The sequence below is a fragment of the Eucalyptus grandis genome, chromosome 9 (assembly GCF_016545825.1).
Source record: "Eucalyptus grandis isolate ANBG69807.140 chromosome 9, ASM1654582v1, whole genome shotgun sequence".
NCBI lineage: Eukaryota > Viridiplantae > Streptophyta > Magnoliopsida > Myrtales > Myrtaceae > Eucalyptus > Eucalyptus grandis.
The window spans coordinates 41,606,735-41,632,942 of record NC_052620.1 but is presented as its reverse complement, the minus strand read 5'-3'; the positions used below and the strand labels follow the sequence as shown (position 1 = coordinate 41,632,942).

Here is a 26,208-nt window from a genome sequence, read left to right as displayed (position 1 = left end):
ATTTCTTTTGCATAATCATCCCTACTTGTTAACTTCCTATGAAAAAAACATGTGGGAAAAATTTATTACTATTGATATTTCCTTTGTTTTTTCATTAATTAATTATATTTTTGATTAGCTAAATTATAAAAAAGAAATCAAACGTTGGTTGACAGAGTCATTGATTACTATAGGTCATGCCCATCATGACGCATAAAAGTGCCCGGCCTTCACAGGATGCCCTAGTACGTTCGTGGCCATTTCTTATCGCGTGAAATTTTAATACCTCGAGAGGCTTTCCATGAATGAAATATCCACACTTGTTGAGGAAGTTTGCTTTGGAAGTTTTGGAAAATATTCGTACTTATTGCGCAAGTTGCAAGGCCTTCCTTTGGAAGGCATGGAGAAAAATAAATTTTCTGTCATACCAAAGTCAAAAGATTTCACTTTCTTTCTTTCTTTGCTTTTTCTGATTGATTCGACCTGTCCCACTCCCCACTACCAGATTCCACAGCATTTGTTAATCGTTCTGCCATTTACACCAATCAATCGTGTCCACCAATTTGGGACGATCATCCACGAGGACAAAAGTTAGGAAAATACCCTGAATAACATAACGCCAGTTATATTCAGACCAAAAACAAAAACAAAAAAACATAACGCTAGTTATATAAATATTACACCTTGATTAGTAGAAAATACAACCTGAAATCAAATTATGAAACTACGTAGGTTTCATGTCACTCCAGAATCCATTCAGTACTAAATACATCACAAGTAAAAACCCACACATTCACACACGCCCCTTCCAAATCATGACCGACCATTGTCATACGTTGTAGTAGAGTAAGTCCTCAGACATTGTCCCAGCCAAAAACGAACTCAAAGAGCGACAATCCTTCCTTGCCTGTGGTCGATAGGTTGGAGAGCTGATGTAGTTTGACACAGTCATCCGGTGCGTCCAATGGAGGGAGCGAAATCATTAACTCTTTTAGTGACATCTGCATTCAAAACATGTATATTATATCAAACAACCCATCTTAAGTATTTTTCTTTTTATGTTGCTGAAATAATCTTAAAAGTATGAAACAAAAATAGTCCCACAGATGTCGCGCATGTGATGGTGCAATCATTCGTGAATTTGGCCATAGAAAACCAATATACGCTCTATAGGACTTGGGACTAAATCCGATCCTAAATAAGTTTTACAGCATGAAACATATGTCTCTCACCTCTGGTTGAGCAAAAACAGCTGCCTGTGGCTGATAGTTTGGAGCGTTGTTGTAGTCTAATCCACGGTCTTCCAGTGTGAGCGACTCCATTAACTCTCTCACTAACATCTGCATTCAAAATATGTAGATTATATAAAACGACCCATCTTAAGTATATTTTCGTTATTCTTTTCTTCTTTTTTTTGGTTACAAAAACAATCTTGAAGTAAGAAATGAAAATGATGTTGCTTATGTGATAATGCAATCATTAGTATTTGGGCCATAACAAACCAATGAATCTCTGTGACTTTGATATGCTCTATAGGACTTGGGACTAAATCCAATCCTAAATAAGTTCTACAAAATAAAACGTCTCTCACATTGGGTGTGCTGCAGAAGCTCGGCAAGTCCCCTTCTTGATTCCCAGGGGGTTCTAGTACATTGCTATTGCATGTGCAAGGCTGCTTGAATAGCCTTCAGGGTTTATTGTTGGAGCATGACGCATCATCGGCTTATTGTCTTTTTTGTTCTTGATCCGACATACCACGTACGGCAGCATCTGCATAAATATGCGTGAGCAACGTCAGTAATAGAGAAGCAACCCGTTACTAAAAAGCATGTCTCAAATGTTATTCACTACCAATCACGTTGTGCGAATGAATGAGAACCAAAATGTTACCTCGCCTTTGTTGTGATTATCGCCCAAATGCTCGGAATTTAGGTGATACTCATACATGACCCAGTTGGTCCTTTTGACGTTAGCCATGCGGCCTTCGCAGAACACCAGCGTTTTCTTGATTCCTATCTGCTCGTTGGTGTCCTCCCTCATGATGGCGCGGTCCTTGCCGGTCACTTTCCAGTAACCGGCTCTGGTCGTGCGGTTGGAGCGCCTGCTGTTCAAGTGATTGCGCTTCACACGGCAATAAAAAAACAGCTCCCTCCTGTTGAACATGTGATCAAACATATCGGGCAATTGCCAGGGTTCAAATTCGCATACATCGATCTCAGGAATTATATTGTAGTAGAGGTGGCCAGGTTGTCCAAGAATCTTGGGCTTCAAGTAAAGAAGGAGGAGCTCCTCATCGGTGGCATGGAATCTAAATTGTGGAGGGAGTAATCTCATGGCTTCTGGGATCGTGTCTTCCATTTGGATACCCACCTCGCGCGAGCAGAGAGAAGAAGAAGAAGACCAAAGGACAGAGATTTTGTGTGTGGGTTTGGAGAGCGGCTGGACTAACGGCGGCCAAGTGCTCGCACTTTATAGGGTGGAATCGTGCCTTGACTTATTGACTGGCATTACATTGTATACCTTTTCTTTTTCTTCTCTGTGTTCGTCTACCTCCACAAGTAAGTTGTCTCGCTTGCTTGGTAAGAGTAAATCAAAACTAGGGTTTTTATACTTAACATCAAGTCTTCACCACTAGTTGATCATTTTTTTTTTGTTAGATAAACAGCATTTTTTCTTGTGAGATCTTGTGGTTTGTCTCTAATAATTGAAGATAATCAAGATTAGTAACTATTAATATTAGGATCATAAAGTTAGTGCATCCTTTAGAGTGGGGATTAATCCAATTGGGACATAAATGAAGTCCCCCACATCCTATCATGCATGCATGAAAATATACTTGATTTTTCAGGTATGATATATGTAGATGTTTTTGGAATTTCATGTGGATGCTCTCATTCCATCATATAACGAGTCTTATCCTATAGTCTTATTTCATTAATATTGATGGTGAAAAACAATGGGGCACGCTTTAATGATTGAGACTGATCATTAGTGTCCTCTAATGGAAGACCTTTTTGGACCTTCTTGTTGAAGTTCTAAGCCTTGCTCCCAAAGGTTTGCACTTTTTTCCGTGGACCCACATGCGGTGGCACTTTTCAGTTAGGGTTTCATTATTCACTCCTTTTCGCTCACTATATTTTGTTTACGAATTTCTAATAGATATATTTATAAATAATAATAAAGTTTGGTAGAATGGAATTCTGCGACAGAATCACATCATCTCGACGCTTTCTTACCTCACTTCTTTTAACTTTAATTAGACATGTCCCTTTATAATAACTAGAAAAATTTAATCAACTCATTTCAAAATAACAACATCAAATTTTTCTTTTGTGTTTTCTTGGGAAAACAACTTGCGGGTCTACAGTCCAGGGTATTGTATTGAAGAAAAAAATTTGCTTTGAGACTTCAAATTATAATTGTCCCAAAAATCCTAAATTTATTATACCGTGGTTAATTCAATCTCAACCTTTTCAATTTTTCCCATTTAATTGTAACATTTTTTTTTAATGATTTGCCAATTTACTTTTAAACTATTTAATAATTTGTGAATAAAATCATTCTAACCAATTTTAACTAGAATTATTAATGTGATGGTCTAGTCAATGCCGATATGATATGGTCAATGCCAACATAAATGAAATTTGCCATTTTTATCAAATTTTCTCAATATTTTTCATTTTTTCCCTATAGTCTTAGGTTCAGTTACACCGCTCCCTTGGCAAATTTCATCTACGTTACAATTAAAAGCATCTAAGAACTTTCGATAGATCCATCCTTCTCAATCCTATCTGCCACATATTTTAGCCGGTCAAATTGATTGTCATTTGTGATATGGATGTCAGGTGGAGCACCCATGTCCACGAGATATTGATTACAGGAGAGGTTCGGTTATCAGTTCCATTTGGATGAGTTTTTACACTTAAAGCAGACCGCAAGGCATGTTGGTACTGGACCTCTGGAATGTTACTCCAAGCGTTGTCATTGTCCAAGATCATGAACGATGGCATCGATCCAACTTCAACAGCCGTGATATCATAATGTCTCGTTTGTTTATAAGTTGGCAAAGCACGATATTCTGCTGAACATTTCCAAGAGACAACAGGAAATGTTACCTAAATTACGGAACTCACATGCCCAGAAAGCGTAGCATTTCCAGTACAGATCGGGAAGTTTGTGAACTGGCAGATGGACAAAGGTCGGTAGAGGATGTTGTGAAATATCGAGACAAATAGAAAACAGCCGGCTGTGGTAATCATAAAATAATGGCCAATTCTAGCTTAAAAGCAATCATTTAGGCTCCGAATCTTCCGATCTAATCAACTACAAGAGCTTGTGAGGTATAAGTTCAAACAGGTGCACCAGGGTCCAAATGTGACCTCAGCAAACAAGAATCTGAACTAAAAGGCCTTCCATTTCCCGCACAATCCCCCATCAAAACAACACTAGCTCATTACCTGATTTTAATGAAGTTCCATCGAAAGCCATGGAAGCAAGTAACATGAGCATTTCACCGGTCAACTTTCAGTTGAAAAGAGAATGACGCAATATTGGGGACCTGGTCAAGAAAGTTGGTCCCGAGATTGCAGTCATATGGGTGATACTCATGCATTACCCATACCGTCTCTTTCGCGTTTGAACCCTCTGTTTTCTATGAAAACTAAATTCCTCATAGTCCCAATCAACTTATTAGTATCTTTGGCACTGATCTTATTCTCTTGACCGGTTGTTTTCCAATGACCGGAAGGAGTTTGTCGGTCATACTTACTACTGTTTCAAGTCCTGAACAAGGGACGAGACAAGAAACACTGCTCCGCCTCCTTCGACCTCACAATTGAGCGTGCTACAGATACATGCAGGTCAGTGAGCTTAGGATAGAGCAGTGTTGAAAATTGAGATTGCCAGCATTTGCATACCAAATATATATATATATATATAAATATATAGACATTGGAGATTGCCGAAAGGAGAAAAACTGTTCTAAACTGAAAATTTTTGGACTTGTTCTCCAAGTTTCAAAACTTCGTTGGAAAGTTTACTTCTCTTTCCGACCCTACCATGAAACTTCCCAGTCAAAAGCCATTCCCTCAAGGTCGTTGTCTTCAGCTCCCTCACGCATTAATTCCACTCAAACTTCCAGTAAGAAGAGTACTTATCTTTTAGGAGTTCAACTAAATTTTCAGGCCTGAATTATTCAAAATTGCTCGTCATACATGCTCAGTTCTTAATCTTTTGAATTGTGTACTGCATAGTAGGAGTTCATTAGGTTTCAGGACTTAAATACATGTGCCTGTGACGCAGCGCTCCTACAAATCAACACATAAGCACCCTGATACAGAATAATGTAATTTTCAAACAAGAACAGAGGACAAAGCCATGAAACAATCTAGGCATAATCCTACATTCAATAAGTCATATTTTCTTATCTTTTAAAGTTCAATATGATTTGAGAATAACCAAACATCGTCTCAACAAATTGCTTTTATATCCTAAAGCCACTAGTTACTCCATAGCATTCAGATAATTAAAACCAGCATGCTCCATTAAACTTGACATCTGAAATAGGATAGCATCCACGGAAAGAGTGCAAACTATAAAGAAGCCACATTCAAACCAATCAGCTTCAATTCAAACTTCCGATGGTTTGGGTGTCTAAAAAAGTGTTCCTATGTGATGAAATATTTCGTCACCAGAGTCATTGTCATGCTAACCTTTTCCAACAAAGCCATTTTGCGAAATAAAAGGAGGCTGGCCAGTGGCTGTGCTTGGGGAAGTGATTCCCTCGTTTCTTCAAACGAATGCTGCAATCAGGGTACAAATTATTACACTAGAGCTGAAACTATAAAAGTCTCGTGTTGAAGTGTTGAGAGATGTCTGAATCGTGTTCATGGTGGATTAATACATCACCCATCCAATCTTTTCCCCCTTCGTTTCAATGTTTGCTTTATGCAACGTAGAGAAGGCAATGCGCCTGCAGATTCACCATAGAGCAGGCATGAATCTGTGATAGTAAACAGCTCAGAGCATGTCAATTTTCCAAGAAGGATTTAAGGTGACAAGAATTGTGTCATCTGCCTCCCAAGTATGTAAGAGGGAGAGGGAAGAAGGCGTGGGAAGAGGAGCCAATCACAACCTACTCGGATCGTGCTCAGTATCACAATTTCCAAACATAAAGGTGCAATCGAGTCGAAACCATTTGGAAAAGAAACAAAATTTCAGTCTTCAAGAGCCATCCAGCAACAGTAGCATCTAAAGGAATTGTTACATAAGAACCAAAGATCAGTTGTGGCTATCTCAAGCGAATTTTAAGATTATCAAAAGCCCGATTTACTTTTACAGTTTTTCTTTTCTTTAAAACAAATCAAGAGGTCCATTTTTTTTTTTTTTAAAGCAGAAAGAACGAGGAATGTTGATTCATAATTTCGGGTTTGATATAACATCTCAAGTTTCATCTGTTCCAAGGTAAAATTTGCAATCTTGTCTAGATTTTCGGAACATACAGCAATGTGCAAGTTCCAATTCAGACCCGGAGGTACCGGCACAAGCACACGAAACAGAAACCTTCCTAGAAAAGCAGAGATCCGGAAACTCACTCCACCCGACTGGGGAAATTGCACAAGCCCAGAACGAGAAAGATCGGAGTCGACTTATACCTGCAACTGCTGCAACTCCCACCGAGACGCAGGCAAAGAAAGATTCGATTTTGGATCTTGGGAGAATACGACCCATGAAGTAGTAAGGTGCGTTTGTTTGCATTTGTTCGGTACGGTGTTTTTACTTATTAAGTAGTAATTTTTTTAGTATATTTGTCCAAGTTTGAGTCTTACGTACTATCTTTTGCATTTACTAATTTTTTGCATAATTATTCCTACCAGTTGTCTTCCTATGAAAATATGATGTTGGATAATTTACTACCATCTACATTTCTTTGTTTTTCCAATTATTAATTCTATTTCAAATTATTTTAAAAATCATAATAAAAAGAAATTAGATGTTTTTCCATTTGACCTATGGCACCCTTGAGGCCCCTGAATTGTTTCTTCATGGACTCTCTTATTTACCGTTTGGGACTCTCTAGATAGGCTACGGTCTCGGATATCTTTTTCCGGTCAAGGCCCAAGCCACTAAGGCCATCATAGATAAAATTATCCCATGGGGGAGGTGGGATAAAGGTGGATAGGATTTCTAATGTCCATAATAGGAAAGTTATTTTTCTTGAATAACAAACTTATTAAATTAACAAAATTGAAATTATATTTTTCATTATAAATAATATTTGAATTCTAATTTAAGAAAATAAAATATAAAAATAAAATTTAATTGATCTTATTTTAAATTATATATTCAATTTTAATTCTTTTTTATAATAAACATTCAATCTATAAATTAAATATTTATATTTATTATATATTTTAGGTATTTTTGTATTTTAAATATGTTAGTACAAATTTACTATTTGATAAATTTTTATTAAAGAATGATGAAAGGGAAAAAAAGAAATAATAATGAAAATAATATAAAAAGAGGAAAAATAAAATAAAATAAATAATAAATAAATTAAGGAATAGTGTTACGAGATATTTTCACCATCTTCACTTACGAACATATAGGTTCATTTATAATAATATGCTGTTTATATAAAAAAAAAATGTACATGATGTGAACATATCCGATTTTAATACTGCGATTTACCAAACACTGACGGGATCAAAAATGGACATGTACCAATCTTCCTATCCTCTCGTAGCACCCTGATCGTTTCCCTATCCTCTCGTTGGCTGGAGCATTCCTCAGGGGCCTTCTCAATTGCGTCGGCGTGGGAAGCCATTCAACTGAAGCGCAGCCCGATCCCATGGTCCTCCTTCGTACGGAACAAGACACTATCCCCTCGCTACCGTTTTCACCTCTGGCTTATCATTAGAAACCGGTTGCCCACTCAAGTGTTTCTACTCTCTTATGGTAGGATTGTGGAGGGATCTTGTGCCTTTTGCAATCTAAGACCAAATTTGTTGATCATCTATTTTTTGGTTGCCAAGTTACTGCTAGCCTCGTATTTTTTTGGGCTGCTTGGTGTAAACTCCCTTGGCAAAATAGCTTGAGGCTAGAAAATTTAAATTGCGCCAACAAATTCAGTGTATTGCTCTATTTGCTTTTGGGGCCCTGTGTCACTTAATATGGAAGACGAGGAACATCTTCTTCCGGGATCAAGTCCTGTTCGTGCTTGCTTTGAAGAAGCATCTCATTAAAGCCGTGAAGAACAAGGCTATGTCGTTTAGCCTCGTTGTGAACACGCCTAAGAACAAGAAGATTCAAAGAAGTTGAGGGCTCGATCCCTCTATTTTTTCTTTTGATGTGTCAGAATTTTCCTTGTAAAATTTGACCGAGGGTTGCCTCTTTTTTTATTCCTACTTTCATTTTTACTTTCGGCACCCTTTCACTCTTTATGACTTGTTTGTCTCCAAGAGTGTAAGCTTTTTGATGTCGAGATCTCTTTCTTGTAAAATTCCGTTTGGTTAAAAGTTAATACTAATCTTACCTTACCAAAAAAAAAAAAAAAATTGTTGCCACGTAAGCTAACATAGCCAGTCATTATCACAGGTTGTGCTTGGCACGACTCGTAAAAGTGCCAGGTCTTCACGGGCCGCCTTGGCACAGCCGTGGCCATTACTATTGAGTGGGAAATATCAATATATCGTTGGCCTTTCTTTCCATGTATGTAATGTTCACACTTGTGGAGGAAGTTTCAAAGGCCTTCCTCTGGAAGGTCTTGGTGTTCAGATTCTATCCTGCCAAAGTCTATGTTCACACTTGTCACCCAAGTTTCAAGGCCTTCCTTTGGAAGGCTTGGAGAAAGTTGAATTTTCTTTCCCACCAAAGTCAAAAAGATTTCACTTTCTTTCTTTCTTGGCCTTTTCTGATTGATCCCACCCGTCGCACTCCCACTACCAGATTCCACAGCATTAATCGTTCTACCAATTACATCAATCAGCAGACAATCCACCTTCACATCCACCTTCACATCCACCAATTTAGGATCATCATCAATGAGGACAAAAATTAAAGAAATACCCTGAATAACATAACACATTTTATTTAAGTATGTTACATCCCCATCAGCCGAAAACACAACCTGAAACAAAAGAAGAAGCACGACTCTGAAGCCAGGACTCGCACGAATTGTGAAACTACATGTTTCACTTCACTTCAGAAGCTACACTCGCAATACTTGATACATCAGAAGTAAGTAAAAAAGAAAAAAACGCACGCTCACGCACACTCCTTCCAAATCATGCTCCACCATTGTAGGATGCTGTGGAGAAGTCCTCTAACATTTCCGCAGCCCAACCGGAAAAGTTTGCCGAGTTGCTGCATGGAGATAGGATGCGTCCATAGTCGAACTCATTCCCGTTGTTGTCATATGAGAAATCTAAGTAGGACGACCATACTTCCTCTTCCTCTGCTCCTGCTTCTACCTGTGGCTGAAAGGTTGGAGTGTTGTTGTAGTCTGGTAAACGATCGTCCAGTCGCTGAATTGGGCATAGTGAATCCATAATTTCTCCCATTGACATCTGCATTCAAAACATGTAGATTATATAAACCAACACATCTTAAGTATGTTTCCTTCTTTTTGTTACAGAAACAATCTTGAAGTATGAAATGAACTTAGTCCCAGTGATGTTGCTTATGTGATGATGCAATCGTTAGTATTTTGGCCATAGAAAACCAATGAGTCTCTGTGACTCTGATATGCCCTACAGGACTTGGGACTAAATCTGACCCCACATAAGTTCTACAGGATAAAACACGCATATCTCACCTCGGGTTGAGTATCAGCAGCTCGTTGGTTATCAACAACTTCACTGTTGGGGGTGTTACAGAAGCTCAGCAAATCCCCTTCTTGATTCACAGGGGGGTCTGATACATTGCTAGCGCTTGTGAGAGGACTACTTGAATAGACTTCTGGGCTGATTGCCGGAGCATGCCCCATCGTCAGCTTCTTGTCTTTCTTGTTCTTGATCCGACATGCCACATATGGTAGCATCTGCAAATATATGCATCAGCAACATCAGTAACAGAAAAACAACCGTTACTAGAAAGCATGTCTCAATTGTTATTCATAATCAATTGCGCTGTTCAAATGAATGAGAGCCAAAATTGTTACCTCGCCTTTGGCGTGATTACCGCCCAAAAACTTGGAATTTAGGTGATACTCATGCATGACCCAGTTGGTTCTTTTGCCCTGAGGTACGCGACCTTCATAGAACACCAACGTCTTCTTGATTCCTAACTGCTCGTTGGTGTCCTCACTCAGGATGGCGCGTTCCTTGCCGGTCACTTTCCAGTAACCGGCTCTGGTCGTGCGGTCGGAGCGCCTGCTGTTCACATACTTGCGCTTCACGCGGCAATAGAAGAACAGCTCCTTCCTGTTGAACTTGCGATCGAACATGGCGGGCAATTGCCATGGTTCCGATTCGCATACATCGATCTCCGGAATTATGTTGGAGTAGTGTTCCTCGGGCTGCCCTAGAATCTTGGGCTTTAAGTAAAGGAGCAGAAGCTCCTCATCAGTGGCATGGAATCTGAAACCTGGAGGGAGTATGCTCATGACTTCTGAGATCGTGTCTTCCATTTGGATTTCCCAACTCGTGCAAGCAGAGAGAAGAAGAAGAAGAAGAAGACCAGAGGACAGAGATTTTGTGTGTGGATTTGGAGAGCGGTAGGATTAACATCGGCCCAGTGAGGGGAATTTATAGGGTGAAATAGTGCCTTGACTCATTGACTGACGTCACTTGGTTTACGTTTTCTTTTTATATTTTTTAATGTTCGCCTTCCTTCAGAAGTGAAATTGTCTCCCTTGCTTGAGAAGTGCAAGACCACACTGTTCACCCATGAATGGACCACTTCGTCCTATGTAGGAATATCTTTAGCATACTTGAGGAAGCTGATTGCTGGACCCCATATGCATGATCAAGAGCGTTCACACGACATGCCAAAGTCCAATCAGCCTCCTCTTTCTCGGCATCCATCAATCTTTTTCTCAGCCCATGAATCAAAACTAACGAAAATTACCAAAAAAATCTTAAACTTATTATAATTATGTTAATTTAATCCTAAACTTATTTTTTAATTAATTGAATCAAACCTTTTGCAATCGTGCTAGTTCAATCCTTCCTTAAAATTAAAATTGGCTGATTGATGTGGTAATTTTTTTAATAATATTTTATTTTATTTTATTTTTTTATTAATTTTGATCTTCTTTTTTTTCCTTCTTTTTATGTTTTTTTTTTCCTTCATCCCTCAAACGAACCTCCCCATAAGGTAATTTTAATATGACCGATTTCCCCTCTTTTGCAATTTGCAACTGAGGTGGCCAGGTGAGCTCGCCTCGCCATTGCTGGCAAGGTTGAGCTCGCTTGACTATTGGCAAGGCAAGTCCCTACTAGATCCAAAGAGGGGGCCCTGTCGTCGTTTGGTCCATTGACAATGAGGTCCCCCTTGCTAGATTCGGCAGGGGCTCACCTCACCAAACCCAGCGACGGCAAGGTCCCCCTCATAGGATCTGGCGAGGGCTCACCTCGTTAGTGGTGGGCAAGCGAGTTTGCCCTCGCCCAATGATGGCGAGGTGAGCTTGCTTGGCCGCCTTAGTCTGGTGATCAGCCAGCCCTCGGCCAGTTGCTGAAGCCAAAGGAAGAAAGAGGGAGGAGGAAAAAAAGAAGCAAAAAGATAAAAATTCAAAAAAATTCAAAAAAAAAATTATTAAAAAATTGTTGCCGGCACTGGTCGCTAGCCACGTCAATGTTGGTTGGCCAATTTTGGCCGGAAGGACTAAATTGACACGATTACAAAAATTTTATGACTTAATTGACCAATAAAATTAATTTATGATTAAATTGACACAATTACAATAGGTTTATGATTTTTTTAGTGATTTTCTCATCAAAACTAGGGTTCTGTACTTGGCATCAAGTCTTCACCCCTAGTTGATCATTTCTTTCATTAGATAATCAAGATTAGTATGTATGAATTCTCACAGCTATATAACCCTTTAGAGCGGGGATTAATCCAATTGGGACACTAACGAAGTTCATATGTCCTAAAATGCATGCATGAACATATACTCAACTTTAAGGTATGGTGTATTTTTTTTATAGAATTTTATATAATCGCTTTTGTTCCATCAGACGAGGAATCTTATCATATGGTCTTATTTTATTTATATTGAAAGGAAAAAATGATCGAAATTAGACCACTATTGTCCTCATGTGGAAAATATAATTACTAAAAATCTTTTTGGACCTTCTTGTGGAAGTTCTAAGCCTTGCTCCCAAAGGGTCGAACTTTTTCTCCGGGACCCACATGCGATGGCACTTTCAGTGAGGTTATTCTTTCCCCCACATGTTTCATTATTTACTCCTTTTCGCTTACTATATTGCTGACGAATTATCGTACATATGTCCATTAATAATAAATAATAAAGTCTGGTAGAATGGAATTCCCATGTATAGTGACATCGTCTCGACGCTCCCTTACCTCTCGCTTCCCTTAAAATTAATTAGACGTGTTACTTTATGTTAATTAGAAAAAAATTAATCATCCCATTTTGCATAGTATAAATGTTTCTACAACAATATTGATGTCCGAGAAAGTGTAGAAAGATAGGAGGTAAAATAAGTAAGAACTAGATTGGATAAGTCACTAGTTACTTGTAGGAATCAATCTAAGAGATAAGAGCACAATAAAAAATCCTTCTTGTTCTCAAGTTAAAGGCTAAATGAATATCATTCAAATCAAGTCTACTTTCTTATTCATCATAGCATGCTTATATAGACACGTTTGGAACAACCCAAGCATTAGCAATTACTAAGACTCTTTCGAAAGACAAAATGACTCATATAGAATCGCCAATTAAATAAGGACTTTGGAAACTTTAAACAACATTTACTAAATCTTGAAAATATAATAAATAAATGTTGTTGGGTGTAGGTATCCAAAACTTACTTGATCCAATGAATGTGGACACCCTTCAAATGCGCGGCTATCGAAGTATCGGTATGGTTACTAAAGTCAGAACTATGCGATCAGTAACACTTTCATATAATCAATGTTGTCTCGGAATGGTCCAGCATCAAATATAACAACATGAATTTGCCTTACTTATGTGTTATGCTTGGAAAAAACGACTTGTGCCTCCACTATTTTGGGGTGCTATATTGAAAAAAAACGATGTGCTTCTAAGCATCATATTTAATATGGGATTTCTCAAACAGAAAGTAAACTCTTAATTTGAAGGCAGCCCATGTGTGATTGATTCGCCGAGCCCCCTTTCGCTTATTCGATTCGGGTTCACACAACCCACCAGTGCCCGGTGGGGCCTCCCACTTAAGATACTTTAGCAACGAGAGAGTTTGAACTTTCGACTTTGGCGATAAGGGAGAGAATGCACACCAATTGCACTGCCCGTGGTTGGGTGTGGAAAAATTTATGTTTATATTTATATAGCTAAAAAAAGTTCGTTTGTCACGTTTCTCCTTTTCCGGTTCTCTTTTAGATTCTCATAGAATTGCAGGTTTTAGGTCTTATATTGAATGTAACTTTATATGGGCGCGTGGCATGGATTTAATTGTATAACCGATATATTTATTTTAATTTTTTTGAAGTTATAATGATGAATAGATATTTGAAAAATAATTCAACGATGCCGTCTTACTCTCAATTTTACGAGAATCGATTTTGTAAGTAGAATAGCTTTTATTAGAGATGTTGTGGGTCTTCCGATTGAATGCAATGAGATCCATATCTCCATAGAGAGTGGTGCTTTTCTTTAGTAGTCAACAATCTTACCAAGAAATTGCCCTAGATACCGGAAACTAAATTATGCCTTTACCTTTTACATTTTGACGTATTGTGGAAAGTTCATTGCATGATGATTTGAAAGTCTTTTCTATAAGTAATAATTTAACTCTTATCCGGCCGCACCTGAAAAACAAACCGATCGAATGAAAAGAATTAGTTTTCTTGGCAAGATATATTTTTGCGCAACTCATGCCAAGAATGTTGGCAGTAAACGAAATTGGATATCAAAATTCGCATACTTAATCAGTCTAACTTTGATATCTTTTTAGTAAAAATATGCATCGAAATTCACTTAATCATCTCTTTGTAAAGAAAACCCGCGCAAAGCGCAGATACAAATACTAGTACGTATTGTATACAAGAGTTAGTATTAGTTTGTTACCGGTCTCCATGTTAACCCCACATAACGGCTCGAATTTTTTTTTGGAGAGATTAATGAGACGTAGAGGCGACATTAGAAATGGGACATATTTAAACCTAAAAAGCATATCCAAGAATGGACGTAAAATACATCTTCCCTTTGTGGAGTTGTGTCATACAAGATAAGAGGATATTTTCAAGGAGAATTATCAAAAAAATCCCAAACTTATTATAATTGTACCAATTTAGTACTCATTGCATTTGTGCCAGTTGAGTCATCCGGCCAATTTTAGGCAGCTAGCGCTAACGTGACACTGCCACTGCTGATGAGACATTTTTAAAATAATAATTAAATAATTTTTTTCTTTTTTTTTTTTTTTAATTTTTCCTCCTTCCCCTTCCCCTTCGATTAAGATGCCCTTGCTCTGGGTGAGGACCGCAACACTCTTACCCGATCTGCCCTTGCTCGACCAAATTGGTTGGGGCTGTTGTGGCCCCTGGCTAGACCCCCGTGCCAGATTTGGGTGAGGGGCTGCAAACCCATGCCTTGGCCAGCGAGGGTGTCGTGGCCCTTGCCTGTGGCCGGCGAGGGTTGGCTGGTAACCCTCACCAGCTCAAGGGGAAGGGGGAAAAATTAAAACATTCAATCCATTGTATTGACGTATGTATCAACATGAATGGAGGATATCTACCCATAAAGAAGACAAGAACATCGGGACTAGCACTCGATTTCCTTGGAGCAACGATTTCTGAACAATTCAGGATGGATCGAGGGAAGCATACTGATGTCAAAAGCGAGAGGTCCAACTCCATGACGAGTTCAACGTATGAAGTGAATAAGAACAAAGGACGTAGATCGAGCAAGTCACTTCGAGGGCACACTCCCTCCTTTCGCATGGCTCGATATCCCGAGAGAAATTGGAGTATACTCTCCATTTTCCAAGCGTTCCATAGTTTCCGAAAAAAGTATGTCAAGAATATTGCATTGCAACGTACGGCTAACGAAAATTATTTTAGTATCGTCACCAAGCAATCTTTCATTCTTGAGGTTGGAGGCGGTCGATGAGCAAAATGGCATCACCAGGTATCCCAAACCGGTCCTCAGAAAGTACGAGAAAAGAGCACGGCTAGCCCCTTTAGAGTGATCCTCGGAGGCAGCCGCCGGTGCTTAGATTAGACAAATATGCTCAGTGATTACGAGCTCATCACTGCTTACTGTGATAAGCAAAGTAACAGTAAAGAGGCGGGATTGAGGTGTACTTCGACCGGTAAAGCCGAATGTAATGTCTTTACATTGAGAGTAGCTGCTCGATCCCCTTGCTGTTGTTCACCGTGGGACTTCGACAATGGACATTGAGGCAAGCATGATGATTCATGTGGCTTGTCGAATCATTTTATATGACGAAAACAAGGGCGCTTGTCGTATCATTTCCTTGGGCATTGAATTTAACGAGAGAGGTTTACGCCTCAGGCCAACGGGGTTGATGGCTGGTGATGCTGTCGCTTGTCTTTTCTCAATTTGCCATCCGGAGCGCCCGAAGTCAACGCGCTTGAACTTGCGAAGGAATCACTTCCCGACAGTCGTCCACCGTCACTCCACAACCCCCCAGTGAGTTGTTCCTCGAATCGAATAGCAATGATTGAGAACAAGGAAGCTTAGTCGAATTCGAAGGGACGCAGTGTACGAGACCGCTCAAATTCTTGACGCGGCCGGCAATTTCAACGTCGACTTCACAGTTGCAGTCCCTTCTTTTGTCTGGACGTGAAGGCCCCCGAAAACAAAGAATTTAAGCGGTGGTCGAAAGCCAAGAGCCAAGCGCCATCGCTTTCGCAAGACTCCGCATTGTCTCTCTCTCTCTCTCTCTCTCTCCTTGTCCATTTCCACACCAGACTCGGTCGTTGTGGAACTCTTTACACACCTGGCGAGAGAAACAGAGGACCCGGGATTTCTCTGTGCCTTCGAGTGATTTCTTCTTTCAAGGTATGAAAGGGGAGCGAGCTTTCCGACCATGCGTGACTTTGGTCTGCGAGGAATATCTGTCTTGCTGGAGAACTAACTGCCAACTTGCGTGTAATGGGTGTTTGATCATTCGCTTGTTTGACTGACCAGCACTCTGTCTCCGCTGTCAGCTTCTTTTTTGTCCGTCTTCTCCGCATTTACCAGTTTGCAAGTTGGTTTTCTGGTCGAGAATTCATGTCTTTTAATAGAGTATGAAGCTATTTGATCCTATGACTACCACAAGATTCGGTGGTTACTAACATTATTTTGTCGTCCGGTCTCTCCCTTTTTTTCATGGTAGAATTACTTGGACATGGGCAAGAAGCATGTAATGTTACCAGCTGAGGAGCTCGACTTGTCTTCTGTCAAGTATGAGCCTGAATTTATCAACGGTCAGTCTTATATCCTCCTGCATGTTCCTTTATTATGCTTTTCCTAGCAGTTTCTGCAAATCGACATTGTGAGTTTCTGGATCATGCAAAAACGAGTTCGCCAAAATCCTAACTTGGGGGAGCCCTCTTGGCTGACTTGCAGCTCCGCATCTGACCGGTCTCATGTTCAGGCTGTTTGTCAAGATACTCGAGGCACCACTAATCGGCCCTGCTATCATCTCCAACATGAAGAAAAAGAACGGAATGTTTGAGGTGCGGTTTTGTTTGGTCTTGCCTACTGCATTCTTCGAGCAGATTTTCTTGCTTTGATGCTGGACGATTGAATGTGACTGGGCTTTTTCTTGTAATTGGCAGCTTCTTAGGAGTACTGTGATACCAGAGCCCCCAATGTATAAACCTGAATATCCTCCTCAAGGTTTTTCCCCTTAACTGGTTAGCTTTGGTGGCTGCCTTGTGTGTTGACATAAAACGGCGGGAACCAACCCATTTAACTGAATTTGGGAAAAGCTCTGTCAAGATCTTTCTCGCTGCTGAACAAACTGCAAATTTTTCATGGGATCAGTATATTGGAAATCTTAAAACTTGTTATGAAAGTGTAATCGAATCTTAAAACTCATCAAATTGATACAATCGAATCATTCCATTAACTCCATTCAATTTGACTAACATTAACAACTGATGTCGCTTTTTATTTTATTTTATTTCAAGATTCGTTTTACATAACAATAATGTAACTAAAACATAAAAGATAAAAGCTAAAACGTCTTACTTTGGTCCAAATCTAATTTTTCATACCAATTTTATTTAAATTAAATTAAAAACTAAACTAAGAAAATAAAAGAAAGGAGAGAGAGACTCGCTGCCGCTGCCCTACCGTTGCCAAGAAGGGCCACGATAGTGTGGGATGGCCAGTGTCTAGCAACCTCCCCAATCGTAAGAGAGGCCTGTAGGCCCTCTCCCAAATCAGGACATTTAAAATTAAATTTAGACCAAAACGAAGTTGTTTAAGCCACACCATTACCATATAGGATAGAGAAAATAATTAAAAGAGCAGCATTAGCATTTTCTATTAAAAAAGTTAGACGGAGTTAATGAAAGAATTCGATTTCACAAATTTGACAAGTTTTAGAATTTGATTACATTTTCCGTAAATTTTAGGATTAAATTATATTTTCATGATAAGTTTTGGGACCTTTAGTGCATTTATCCCATTTTTCCTTAATTGAGAAACTAGAGGAAATTGGTTCTAATTCATGGCATGCTTTCTACTTTTACTTGAAAATTCATCTCTCTCTTCCCATCACCACTTGAAAATTCTTCTCTCTCTCTTCCCATCACTTTTCTCAGTAATTTTCGTGCTCTCCCCTGCTTTTCTCTTCCCTACTATTTTCAGCCAATGCATGCTTTGCAGTACATTCGTTGGCAATCAAATGTACTGAACAGGGAGAGTAAGAAGAGGGCACACTTGGCATTAGCAGATCAACCTGCAACATACAATTGATTCTAGTAGAGTGCATCCTTCCCATTAAAAATATATGCTATGATGAAGCTATTAATGTCTAGATCCGGAGCCTGGTGCCATCATATTTTATGAAGATGGAAAACCTGAAAACCGGGTAGAATTAGCGTTGAGATGTCTTCCGGAGTATGATCCTGCCAACTCCTGGAATGGGGATTTCAGTCAATTTCACTACTGGAAAATACGGGATTATGCCTATGGTTATCGTTCTAAACTTGTAACCCCATCCATGGTAAGTCCATGTCGGTACCTATGAGGAGTCTCTTTATTTTCAGCTAGAGCAAGACATGACGTCTTACTGTCCATTACTAGGTGGCAGAACGGATTATTACGGTCATAGAGGAGTTTAGCCATAAGAAACCTCCAGCTCCTTTACTAATTTCTTTTGATGCTGAGGAAGTCAGGAAACAAACTGCTGCTTCAACAAAGAGGTTTGAGGAAGGTAGGGCAATCTACCGAAACGTGAGCTTAACTCATTGAAATGTTTGCTTTTGCACCTTGAAAGAACAGTTCCTGCTTGGTGTGCGGTGCACTGCCAGTCGTTGGTGCAGGGGAGGCTTGATAAATTAATGGCACTTCTGATGCAGGGAAGCCATTATCAATCTTGGATGGGATTTTCACGGCAATTAAGGATGACATAGGTTGCCACCCCTATATAATGAAGGGTAAAAAAAATTGGTTGAAGTCCTCGTCGTTTCTCTAAAAAATTTCCCTAATTTTTAGTCTGTGTATATGATAATTTCCATTGACAGGTGCAACAACATGGATGTATGAAACTAATTCAAATAATAAAGATGCAGTTTGTGTTCCTCGATTACGTAGCTGCGGTGTAATCTTGGTGGGTAAAGCAAATATGCATGAGTTGGGCATGGGTACAACTGGAAACAATCCTAATTATGGGTGAGTTTTATTATGTGGAAATCTTGTAATTCACAAGCTAGAGTACCAGGCATGCGAGCAAGAAAGTTTAAAGGGTACCAGGATATCTTCTATGGATCAGCAGAATCATTTCATCAATTGCTATGCTGGCACGTAGCTGACGTATCACGAACTTGTCAAAATTGACATTCCATAGAAATTGTCCCTCATCTTTTATCAGAATTATTTACATAGATCACTACATTGAATGTAGAGTAATGTTGTCAATATTTTGTTCTTGATGTGAATCAATCTTCCAGTGGAACTTTGTTTTAAAGGTGACTTTTCCTGGCGGAATTCTGAAGTGCTTCGAGATTGCTTATTGTCGACCTTGTCATGCTTAACGTGGTTTCATTTTATTTTTATTAATTAATTTGAAGGAAAAGAAAGTATTTCCACGTCCCACATAATCAGCCAGTGATAATACTGCTCATCCTAGGGATCACAGTATTTTTCTTCTAGCAAGAACGTGCGTTCCTTCTCATTCCTCTCCTTTTTCTTGTGCAAAATGATCTTGAAATGGTTCGTCTTTCTTGTCTTTTATTCATCAACAAATGTTATATTAACCACTGAATTTGATTTATCTCATTCGGTTACCCTCCTTCTCACATATATATGAATTGGCACAAGTCTATTCTCAATCCACACACACTCCATTACATGGTTTTTGTTTGCAAACTTTTGTCATAAAATTTATTGGTTATGTATCTGCAGAACAACAAGGAACCCTCATGCCTCAGAAAGATATACTGGTGGATCTTCCTCTGGACCAGCAGCTATTGTTGCTTCTGGAATTAGCTCTGCTGCACTTGGGACAGATGGTGGAGGTTGCACTAGTGTTCTACTGTTTGGCTTGTGCTTACCATGTATTATATGCTGACACTAACTTCACATAAAAAGACAGGTTCAATTCGAATACCTTCTTCCCTTTGCGGAGTAGTTGGACTGAAAACAACATATGGGCGAACTGATCTTAGAGGGTTAGATTTCGAACTTTTTTCTTCTACGAATTTTAGGGACCTAGTGTAGGCTTCAATACACAAAGTTGTGAATCATGGTGATATTGTGTCTGTTAAAGAGTTCCGCCAATCTATGCAGTTCGCTATGTGAGTCTGGGACTGTGGAAATTATTGGACCAATTGCATCATCGGTGGAAGATGTCACGCTAGTGTAAGTATTCTGGACTTGCTGGATGTTAGGCGCTACTCCTCAGCTCATCAGAAGTTTAATGTTTATAATGTCATTATGGAAATCAACAATTTTTGTGGTTGTAAGCATTGAATGATCATCAATTTTTTGGTGTTGGCACTTTTTCTTTGCCACTTGTCTTGACTTTTTAGCAGATGAGTTTGTTCAGGGGAAACTTTGAGTTTGAATCATAACATTAGGAGCATTGTCTCTTCCAATATTCATTGTCATAGGGTTCGATTGTTGTCATGTAGGTCGGAACAGTTTTTTTTTTTTTTTTTTTTGGTCGAATGGTTGGAACAGGTTAGCATGCAATTTCAGCTTTTTATTTTCAGATAACACTGCAAAAACAAAGACATGTTAAGAACTTCTTTGACTAGGGTAGCATGTGATTTCTCTGACTTGGGGGTAACAGTACAAACTGTGAAGAAAGGAACTTGGATCTTTGAAATTTAAAAAGCTGAAGTGAATTCTATCTCATGTGATCGTATGAAGTCCTCATAATCAAGGATCTGAATGTCTTTCACAGTTACTTTTTCTTCTTTATGAGACATTACCTGGTGACCTCGAGCAGATCACACTTGCCATTATTTAAAGCTCTCCGCAGTTTAAACCACCAAAAGGATCATACGATGTAGTCCTTAGGCATCACAGTTGGGCTTATCTGCCTTAGTCGAAGCAACAACCACACAGATCTCTGTAACAATATGATGTTTGTGGCTTCAGTTCTGGCTGTTTTCTTGATGTCCTTATCGTTTAACTTCAATCGCATCTTTAATTTCTCTTATATAATTCTCATCTTGGTGATGTTACACCAGGTATGCTGCAATCCTGGGATCCTGTCCTATAGACAAAAATACTTTGAAACCTGTAAGTCTCTTATCTCCATTAACCAAAGAATGCAGCTATGCCTGATTTATGACATGCACTTTGAAGAAGTACATGTTAACGCTACCAATTCAATTGGTCTCTTGCTGCCAAGCCTTCTTTTTATGCAGGTTGTGAGCAGACTAAACTGCTTTTGCATGATGATTGTCATAATACTACTAACATATGTTAGTTCTTGCAGTCACCGCCTTGCTTGCCAAATTTTCCATCTCTTGAAAGTTTGAATGCCATGGGGTCGTTGTGTCTTGGAAATATGCTCCAGTAACAGCAGATTCCTATATGTTTTTAGCTTTCCTTGTATTTCTTTTTTTTTTTTTTTCTTTTTCCCCTTTCCAATTACATAAACAAATTAATGGTTGCAGTGGTTCAATGATGTTCATTCAACTGATATCTCCAACAAATGTGAGGATATTCTGAATCAGCTATCCAAGATCCATGGCTGCAAAGTAAGTTCTGCTTCAGTTGAATAGGCCTTCCAACGTCACATAACTTTTCCATAGAGTACTGTGTCTCTAAAGCTTAAAGTAACTTTAGTCTTTCCTTATTTGTCTCGTGTTTCACACCTTCTATCCTCTTCCCACTAATGAGTTGGTTCTCCTGTAGAGTTCACTGCACAAGGCATGAATTCTGTCTTCTTATTCATATAAATTGCTAAGTTCCTAATTTGACTTATATGTGTGCAAGGTGGTAGAGATTGTTATACCTGAACTGCTCATCTAGTTTCAGTTGGATCCGAGATGTTAACTGCATTGAATCCTGACTGTGAGAATGGGTAAGTCCACTGCTCTAATGTACCTGTGAAATAGCATCATCGTCGATCTGACCAGAAATGGACACAGCTGAGTAGGGAATATTCGAAGGTGATTTTAATTCTCTGTTATTGGCATTTTATTTTGGACTGAATATCATGTTCTCTTTTCTCAGGAAAGGTACAGAGTTGAATTATGATTCGCGGACTAACATGGCACTGTTCCGGTCATTCACTGCATCGGATTATGTTGCTGCCCAGTGTCTTAGGTGAGCCAAAAAAAGAAGAGAAAATTGCATGCTATTCTCAACATGAAATACTTGCTCCCATCATGTAAATATATAATGTCCTCCCACTGTCTTCATCTAGGCAGAGGTCTGAATACCTGTACTTATTCATGTATAGCTTTTAGATGAGCTATATCATAGCTGAAGCTAACAAAACCGTTGAATCTAGTTTATTCAGTTTAGGTATTCATCTTCCATGTGGTCATTTGAAAATGCATTCGCAATCTCGTTCAGTTCTTTTTTATAATATTCTAAGGCACGGTGTTCATGCTGATATCTGATTTCAGGAGAAGAATGATGTACCATCATATGGAGATCTTCAAGAAAGTTGATGTCATAGTGACACCGACTACTGGGTAGGTCATAGTGTGACTAGCTCAAGTTGGTGTTTACCTTCAAGGATACAGTTTCAATGCTTGATGATGCGTAATTGGACTTGCAAGCCTGATCTAAGCATAGTTCTTGTCTTTTCAATCACATCCAAGTTTGAGAAGGAGCAAACCGGTAGTACGCATAGTTGGATTTAAATTTGTGATCCCTGCTTCAAGACCTAATCAGAATCACACTATCCAAAATTTTAGTTTTCAGTCCTTCAATGTTACCTCATACTTCTCGTAGATTTTCAACTGACACAAAATTGTTTATTATAGAATGACAGCACCTAAAATACCTCCTGGTGCCCTCAAATATGGTGAAACGGATATGCAGGTTACAGGTTTGTCAGTTGCATTATTAATCTCTGGTTTGATAGTAACCATCTTTTCACAAAAATCGCATCAAAAACATAATTTTCGTGCACATGCTTGCTTTAATCACTATAACAAGTTTTCAGATATTCAATGTGACGTTCTTCCTGAGCGACAATTCTCATGTAGTCTATGTGCACACTCTCTCTGTTTCAGGTTCTCTCATGCGATTTGTCGTTGCAGCAAATCTTCTAGGTCTCCCTGCCATTTCTGTTCCTGTGAGTGACACTGGGTTTGCGTACGCAATTTTGTGTGATATTTGTGTCTCAAATTCTTTTCTTCATTTGCACAGAAACTGTCACTTTAGACCGCCGACAGATAACATCATGCCAAGAAATTGAGCTATAGCTCATTGAGCCAGCTGAAGAACAAATGTCATTAGCCTTCCAGCTTCACTTTTTGCAACTGCATTAGGTCATATTATTCATCAACTCTAGTACAGTCATATCTAGCTCTTCCCGTTACTTTTGTTGTGAATTTTACAGATCGGGTATGATAAGCAAGGCCTTCCAATTGGTTTGCAACTGATGGGCCGTCCGTGGGGTGAAGCTTCAATTTTACGCCTGGCTTCTGTGGTTGAGGTATATCTTTTTTCATTTTGCGCACTTCAAGTAATTTGAGAGAAGAATGCTATCGTTTGCCTATCTTTCTCTTGCTTTCAGGAACTCTGTGGATCTAAGAAGAGGCCTGTATCTTTCTACGATGTTCTGAAGACAAGTTGAATGAAGCTTAGCTTCTGTTGCTGATGTTTCTCTGCCGCTCATTGGTTGGGTTTTCAAGCAAGCTGCGAGATCTTTGTAGTGACTTTATTGCTCCTGCTTTAGCAGAGACTTCTCTGTTTTAATGTCAATTTGGAAAGGACATAGTTATCTGTGTACTTTGTGCTAGATGTTGGCTTATCTGAAGCCTAATTACGATATGAAGATTCAATTTTTTATTAAATAAATCGTTTATATACAGTGACTTTCCGATCAAAATATTAATTCTTTATTGAATCCATGGTTTTATTGTCGTTTATTTACATGTTCACTGCAAAAAATGGTTAGGTAATTCTCGTTTCTTGGTATTATTGTGAGATATTTGAGCTGTAAACCGAAAACAAAACTATTAACAAGTGTCAATAGTAGGCGGTGATGATAGGACAAGAATTGGTTGATAATATTAGAGTTTGGTGAATAACATATGTAATTGATTAAAAGAATAGCGAACAACTTGAAGAGAATTGCTACTTGCTAAGGAAGTCATTGACGTCGACATGTAACTTATTGATATTTTTGGATATGTAATTTCTTATAGAAAAGTGTTATTAGACAATAGGTAACTATGGTTATATTTAGTATTTTAGAATTTCTATAACTTCTTGTGGATAAGTGTTGGTGTAACTTTTTCTAATTGCTAATAGGATTAGGAAATTATTTATTTTAAAAATAGGATTATCATGTTATCTTCTTAAAAATAATAACAATTTGTGACTATTAATTTTAGGGTTTAAATAATCACATTGTACTCTTTTTGGACCAATCAAGTGGCTTCACTTATCAAAGCATTATGGAGGTTGTACGAGATATAACAAAGAATATGTAACATGATTGGAGGAATAATCTGTAAACAAAGACAAGAACATCAGGACCAGCACTCGGATTTCCTTTGAACAACAATTTCTGAACAATTCAGGATGGAATTTAGGCAAGCTTACGGAGGTCAGAAGCGAAAAGATCAGGTAGTTCAACAAATGAGGTAAAATAAGAACACAAGAACTGGATATAGGAAGTCATTTAAATAGGATTTTGCCCTTGAATATACTTCGAGGGCTTCCTCCCTCCTTTCGCACCGCTCGATATCACGAGGAAATTCGCAGTATACCCTCCATTCTCCTAGGGCCCGACAGTTTCCGGAAAAAAATGACATTGAAAGTAAATGGACAGATTTTTCGCGAAACTTGAATGAAAAAAGAAGAGGATATATACTCCGGCCAAAAAAATAAAAATTGAATCTTAGATTAACTTTAGCCGATGCCCTTCTCCTGATGAGGCCACAATAGCTATTGAACCTAAAGTGATCTGCTGCCTCGCTAGATGGATTGAACGTCCGAGCTAAACTTGGCGTGGTACGATCGCTATTGCCCATATTGTTCTCTTAAACGATTAAGCAATAAGCGCTGGCCTAGAGTCAACAGCTCAGGCATCACGTGGGTTATTTCTGTGAAGATGAATAAGATGAACGAAGACTGAAAAAATGAAACTTTCTTCTTCCTCTGTATTTACACAGTATATGCTATACATCACAGAGCATATTTTCAATGGCGTGCTCTGTTTTTCACATTCTCTCACTCGTAAAACTCAGCAACTGCTAAGAAGACTTTTTCTCAGAAGAAGAAAAAAGGAATACAAAAAACTGAACTTAAAAACAGAAAAACAAAACTAAAACAGAAAAGCGAAACTGACAGCACACGTGTAAATTGAAGTCTTCGGTGAAGTCTTCATCACCGACTCACTTCATGACGTGGCTTTCCCAGTCAAATAGTCTCCCCTGACTTGTGTGCTTCGCTTTATGCTTTGTGCTATACTTCCGTTGATCTTTACAATAGCTGCAGCCCTTTCACTTTCATTATCTTCCTTTGTTGAAGTTGTGACAGCAGAGTAATCCCTCTGCATTGGCTGAGTTGCTCTTATTTCCTTAACATCCCCCCTCAAATTGGGAAGGGTTAAGAATCCCATACCCAATTTGGTTCTAATAGTAGAATGAGCAAAACGTGATAAGGACTTAGTAAAGATGTCAGCAAGCTGAAGATGACTTGGAATATATCGAACATTTATAGAACCCGAGGATACTTTTTCACGAACAAAGTGAAAATCAACTTCAATATGCTTAGTGCGAGCATGTAGGATGGGATTAGCTGTAAGAGAAATAGCAGATTTGTTATCACAGAACAAGAGTGTGGGTGATATGAGAGATATACCAATATCTCGTAGGACAAAGCTAATCCAAGTAAGATCAGCAGTAGTTGATGCAAGTGCTCGATATTCAGCTTCGTGGAAGAGCGTGATACGGTAGGTTGTTTCTTGGCTGACCAAGAGAGAAGATTAGAGCCAAGATAAGTGCAAAAACCAGTAGTGGAACGTCCGGTGTCGGCACATCCAGCCCAATCAGCATCCGAGTATCCGTAGAGGGCTGTTGAACTATTAGAATGGAGGAAGATCCCTAGATGTGCTGTTCCTTTAACATAGCGAAGGACTCTTTTCAATTTATGAAAGTCTGCAATTGTTGGATGCTGCAATTTCTGGCATAGCATTCGTTGCATAGGCAAGATCAGGTCGGGTGATCGTCAAA

At 38.9% G+C, this 26,208-nt stretch overlaps 1 protein-coding gene, 1 long non-coding RNA gene, 1 other non-coding gene and 1 pseudogene across 4 annotated transcripts; 1 reads left to right on the top strand and 3 right to left on the bottom strand.

The window, feature by feature from the left end:
• Window positions 1-645: 645 nt before the first annotated feature.
• Window positions 646-2,527, bottom strand: LOC104419844. Its single transcript, XR_005546672.1, has 4 exons — window positions 1,870-2,527; window positions 1,571-1,749; window positions 1,212-1,319; window positions 646-980 (listed from the first exon to the last, which is right to left on the bottom strand). It is a non-coding gene; the product is annotated as an uncharacterized LOC104419844 (transcript).
• Window positions 2,528-5,518: 2,991 nt separating this feature from the next.
• LOC120288046 lies at window positions 5,519-6,712 on the bottom strand. Of its 2 annotated transcripts, none has more exons than XR_005546287.1 (2): window positions 6,633-6,712; window positions 5,519-5,980 (listed from the first exon to the last, which is right to left on the bottom strand). It is a non-coding gene; the product is annotated as an uncharacterized LOC120288046 (long non-coding RNA). The 2 variants fall into 2 exon arrangements; XR_005546286.1 differs by having other exon boundaries at window positions 5,519-5,950.
• Window positions 6,713-9,054: 2,342 nt separating this feature from the next.
• LOC104419843 (protein NTM1-like 9) lies at window positions 9,055-10,681 on the bottom strand. The gene is made up of 3 exons (XM_010031637.3): window positions 10,142-10,681; window positions 9,797-10,021; window positions 9,055-9,548 (listed from the first exon to the last, which is right to left on the bottom strand). Exons 1-3 carry the CDS (start codon window positions 10,607-10,609, stop codon window positions 9,267-9,269), a joined length of 975 nt encoding a protein of 324 aa, XP_010029939.2. The 5' UTR covers window positions 10,610-10,681; the 3' UTR covers window positions 9,055-9,266.
• Window positions 10,682-16,505: 5,824 nt separating this feature from the next.
• LOC120288268 lies at window positions 16,506-23,691 on the top strand (annotated as a pseudogene).
• The last annotated feature ends 2,517 nt before the right edge of the window (window positions 23,692-26,208 follow it).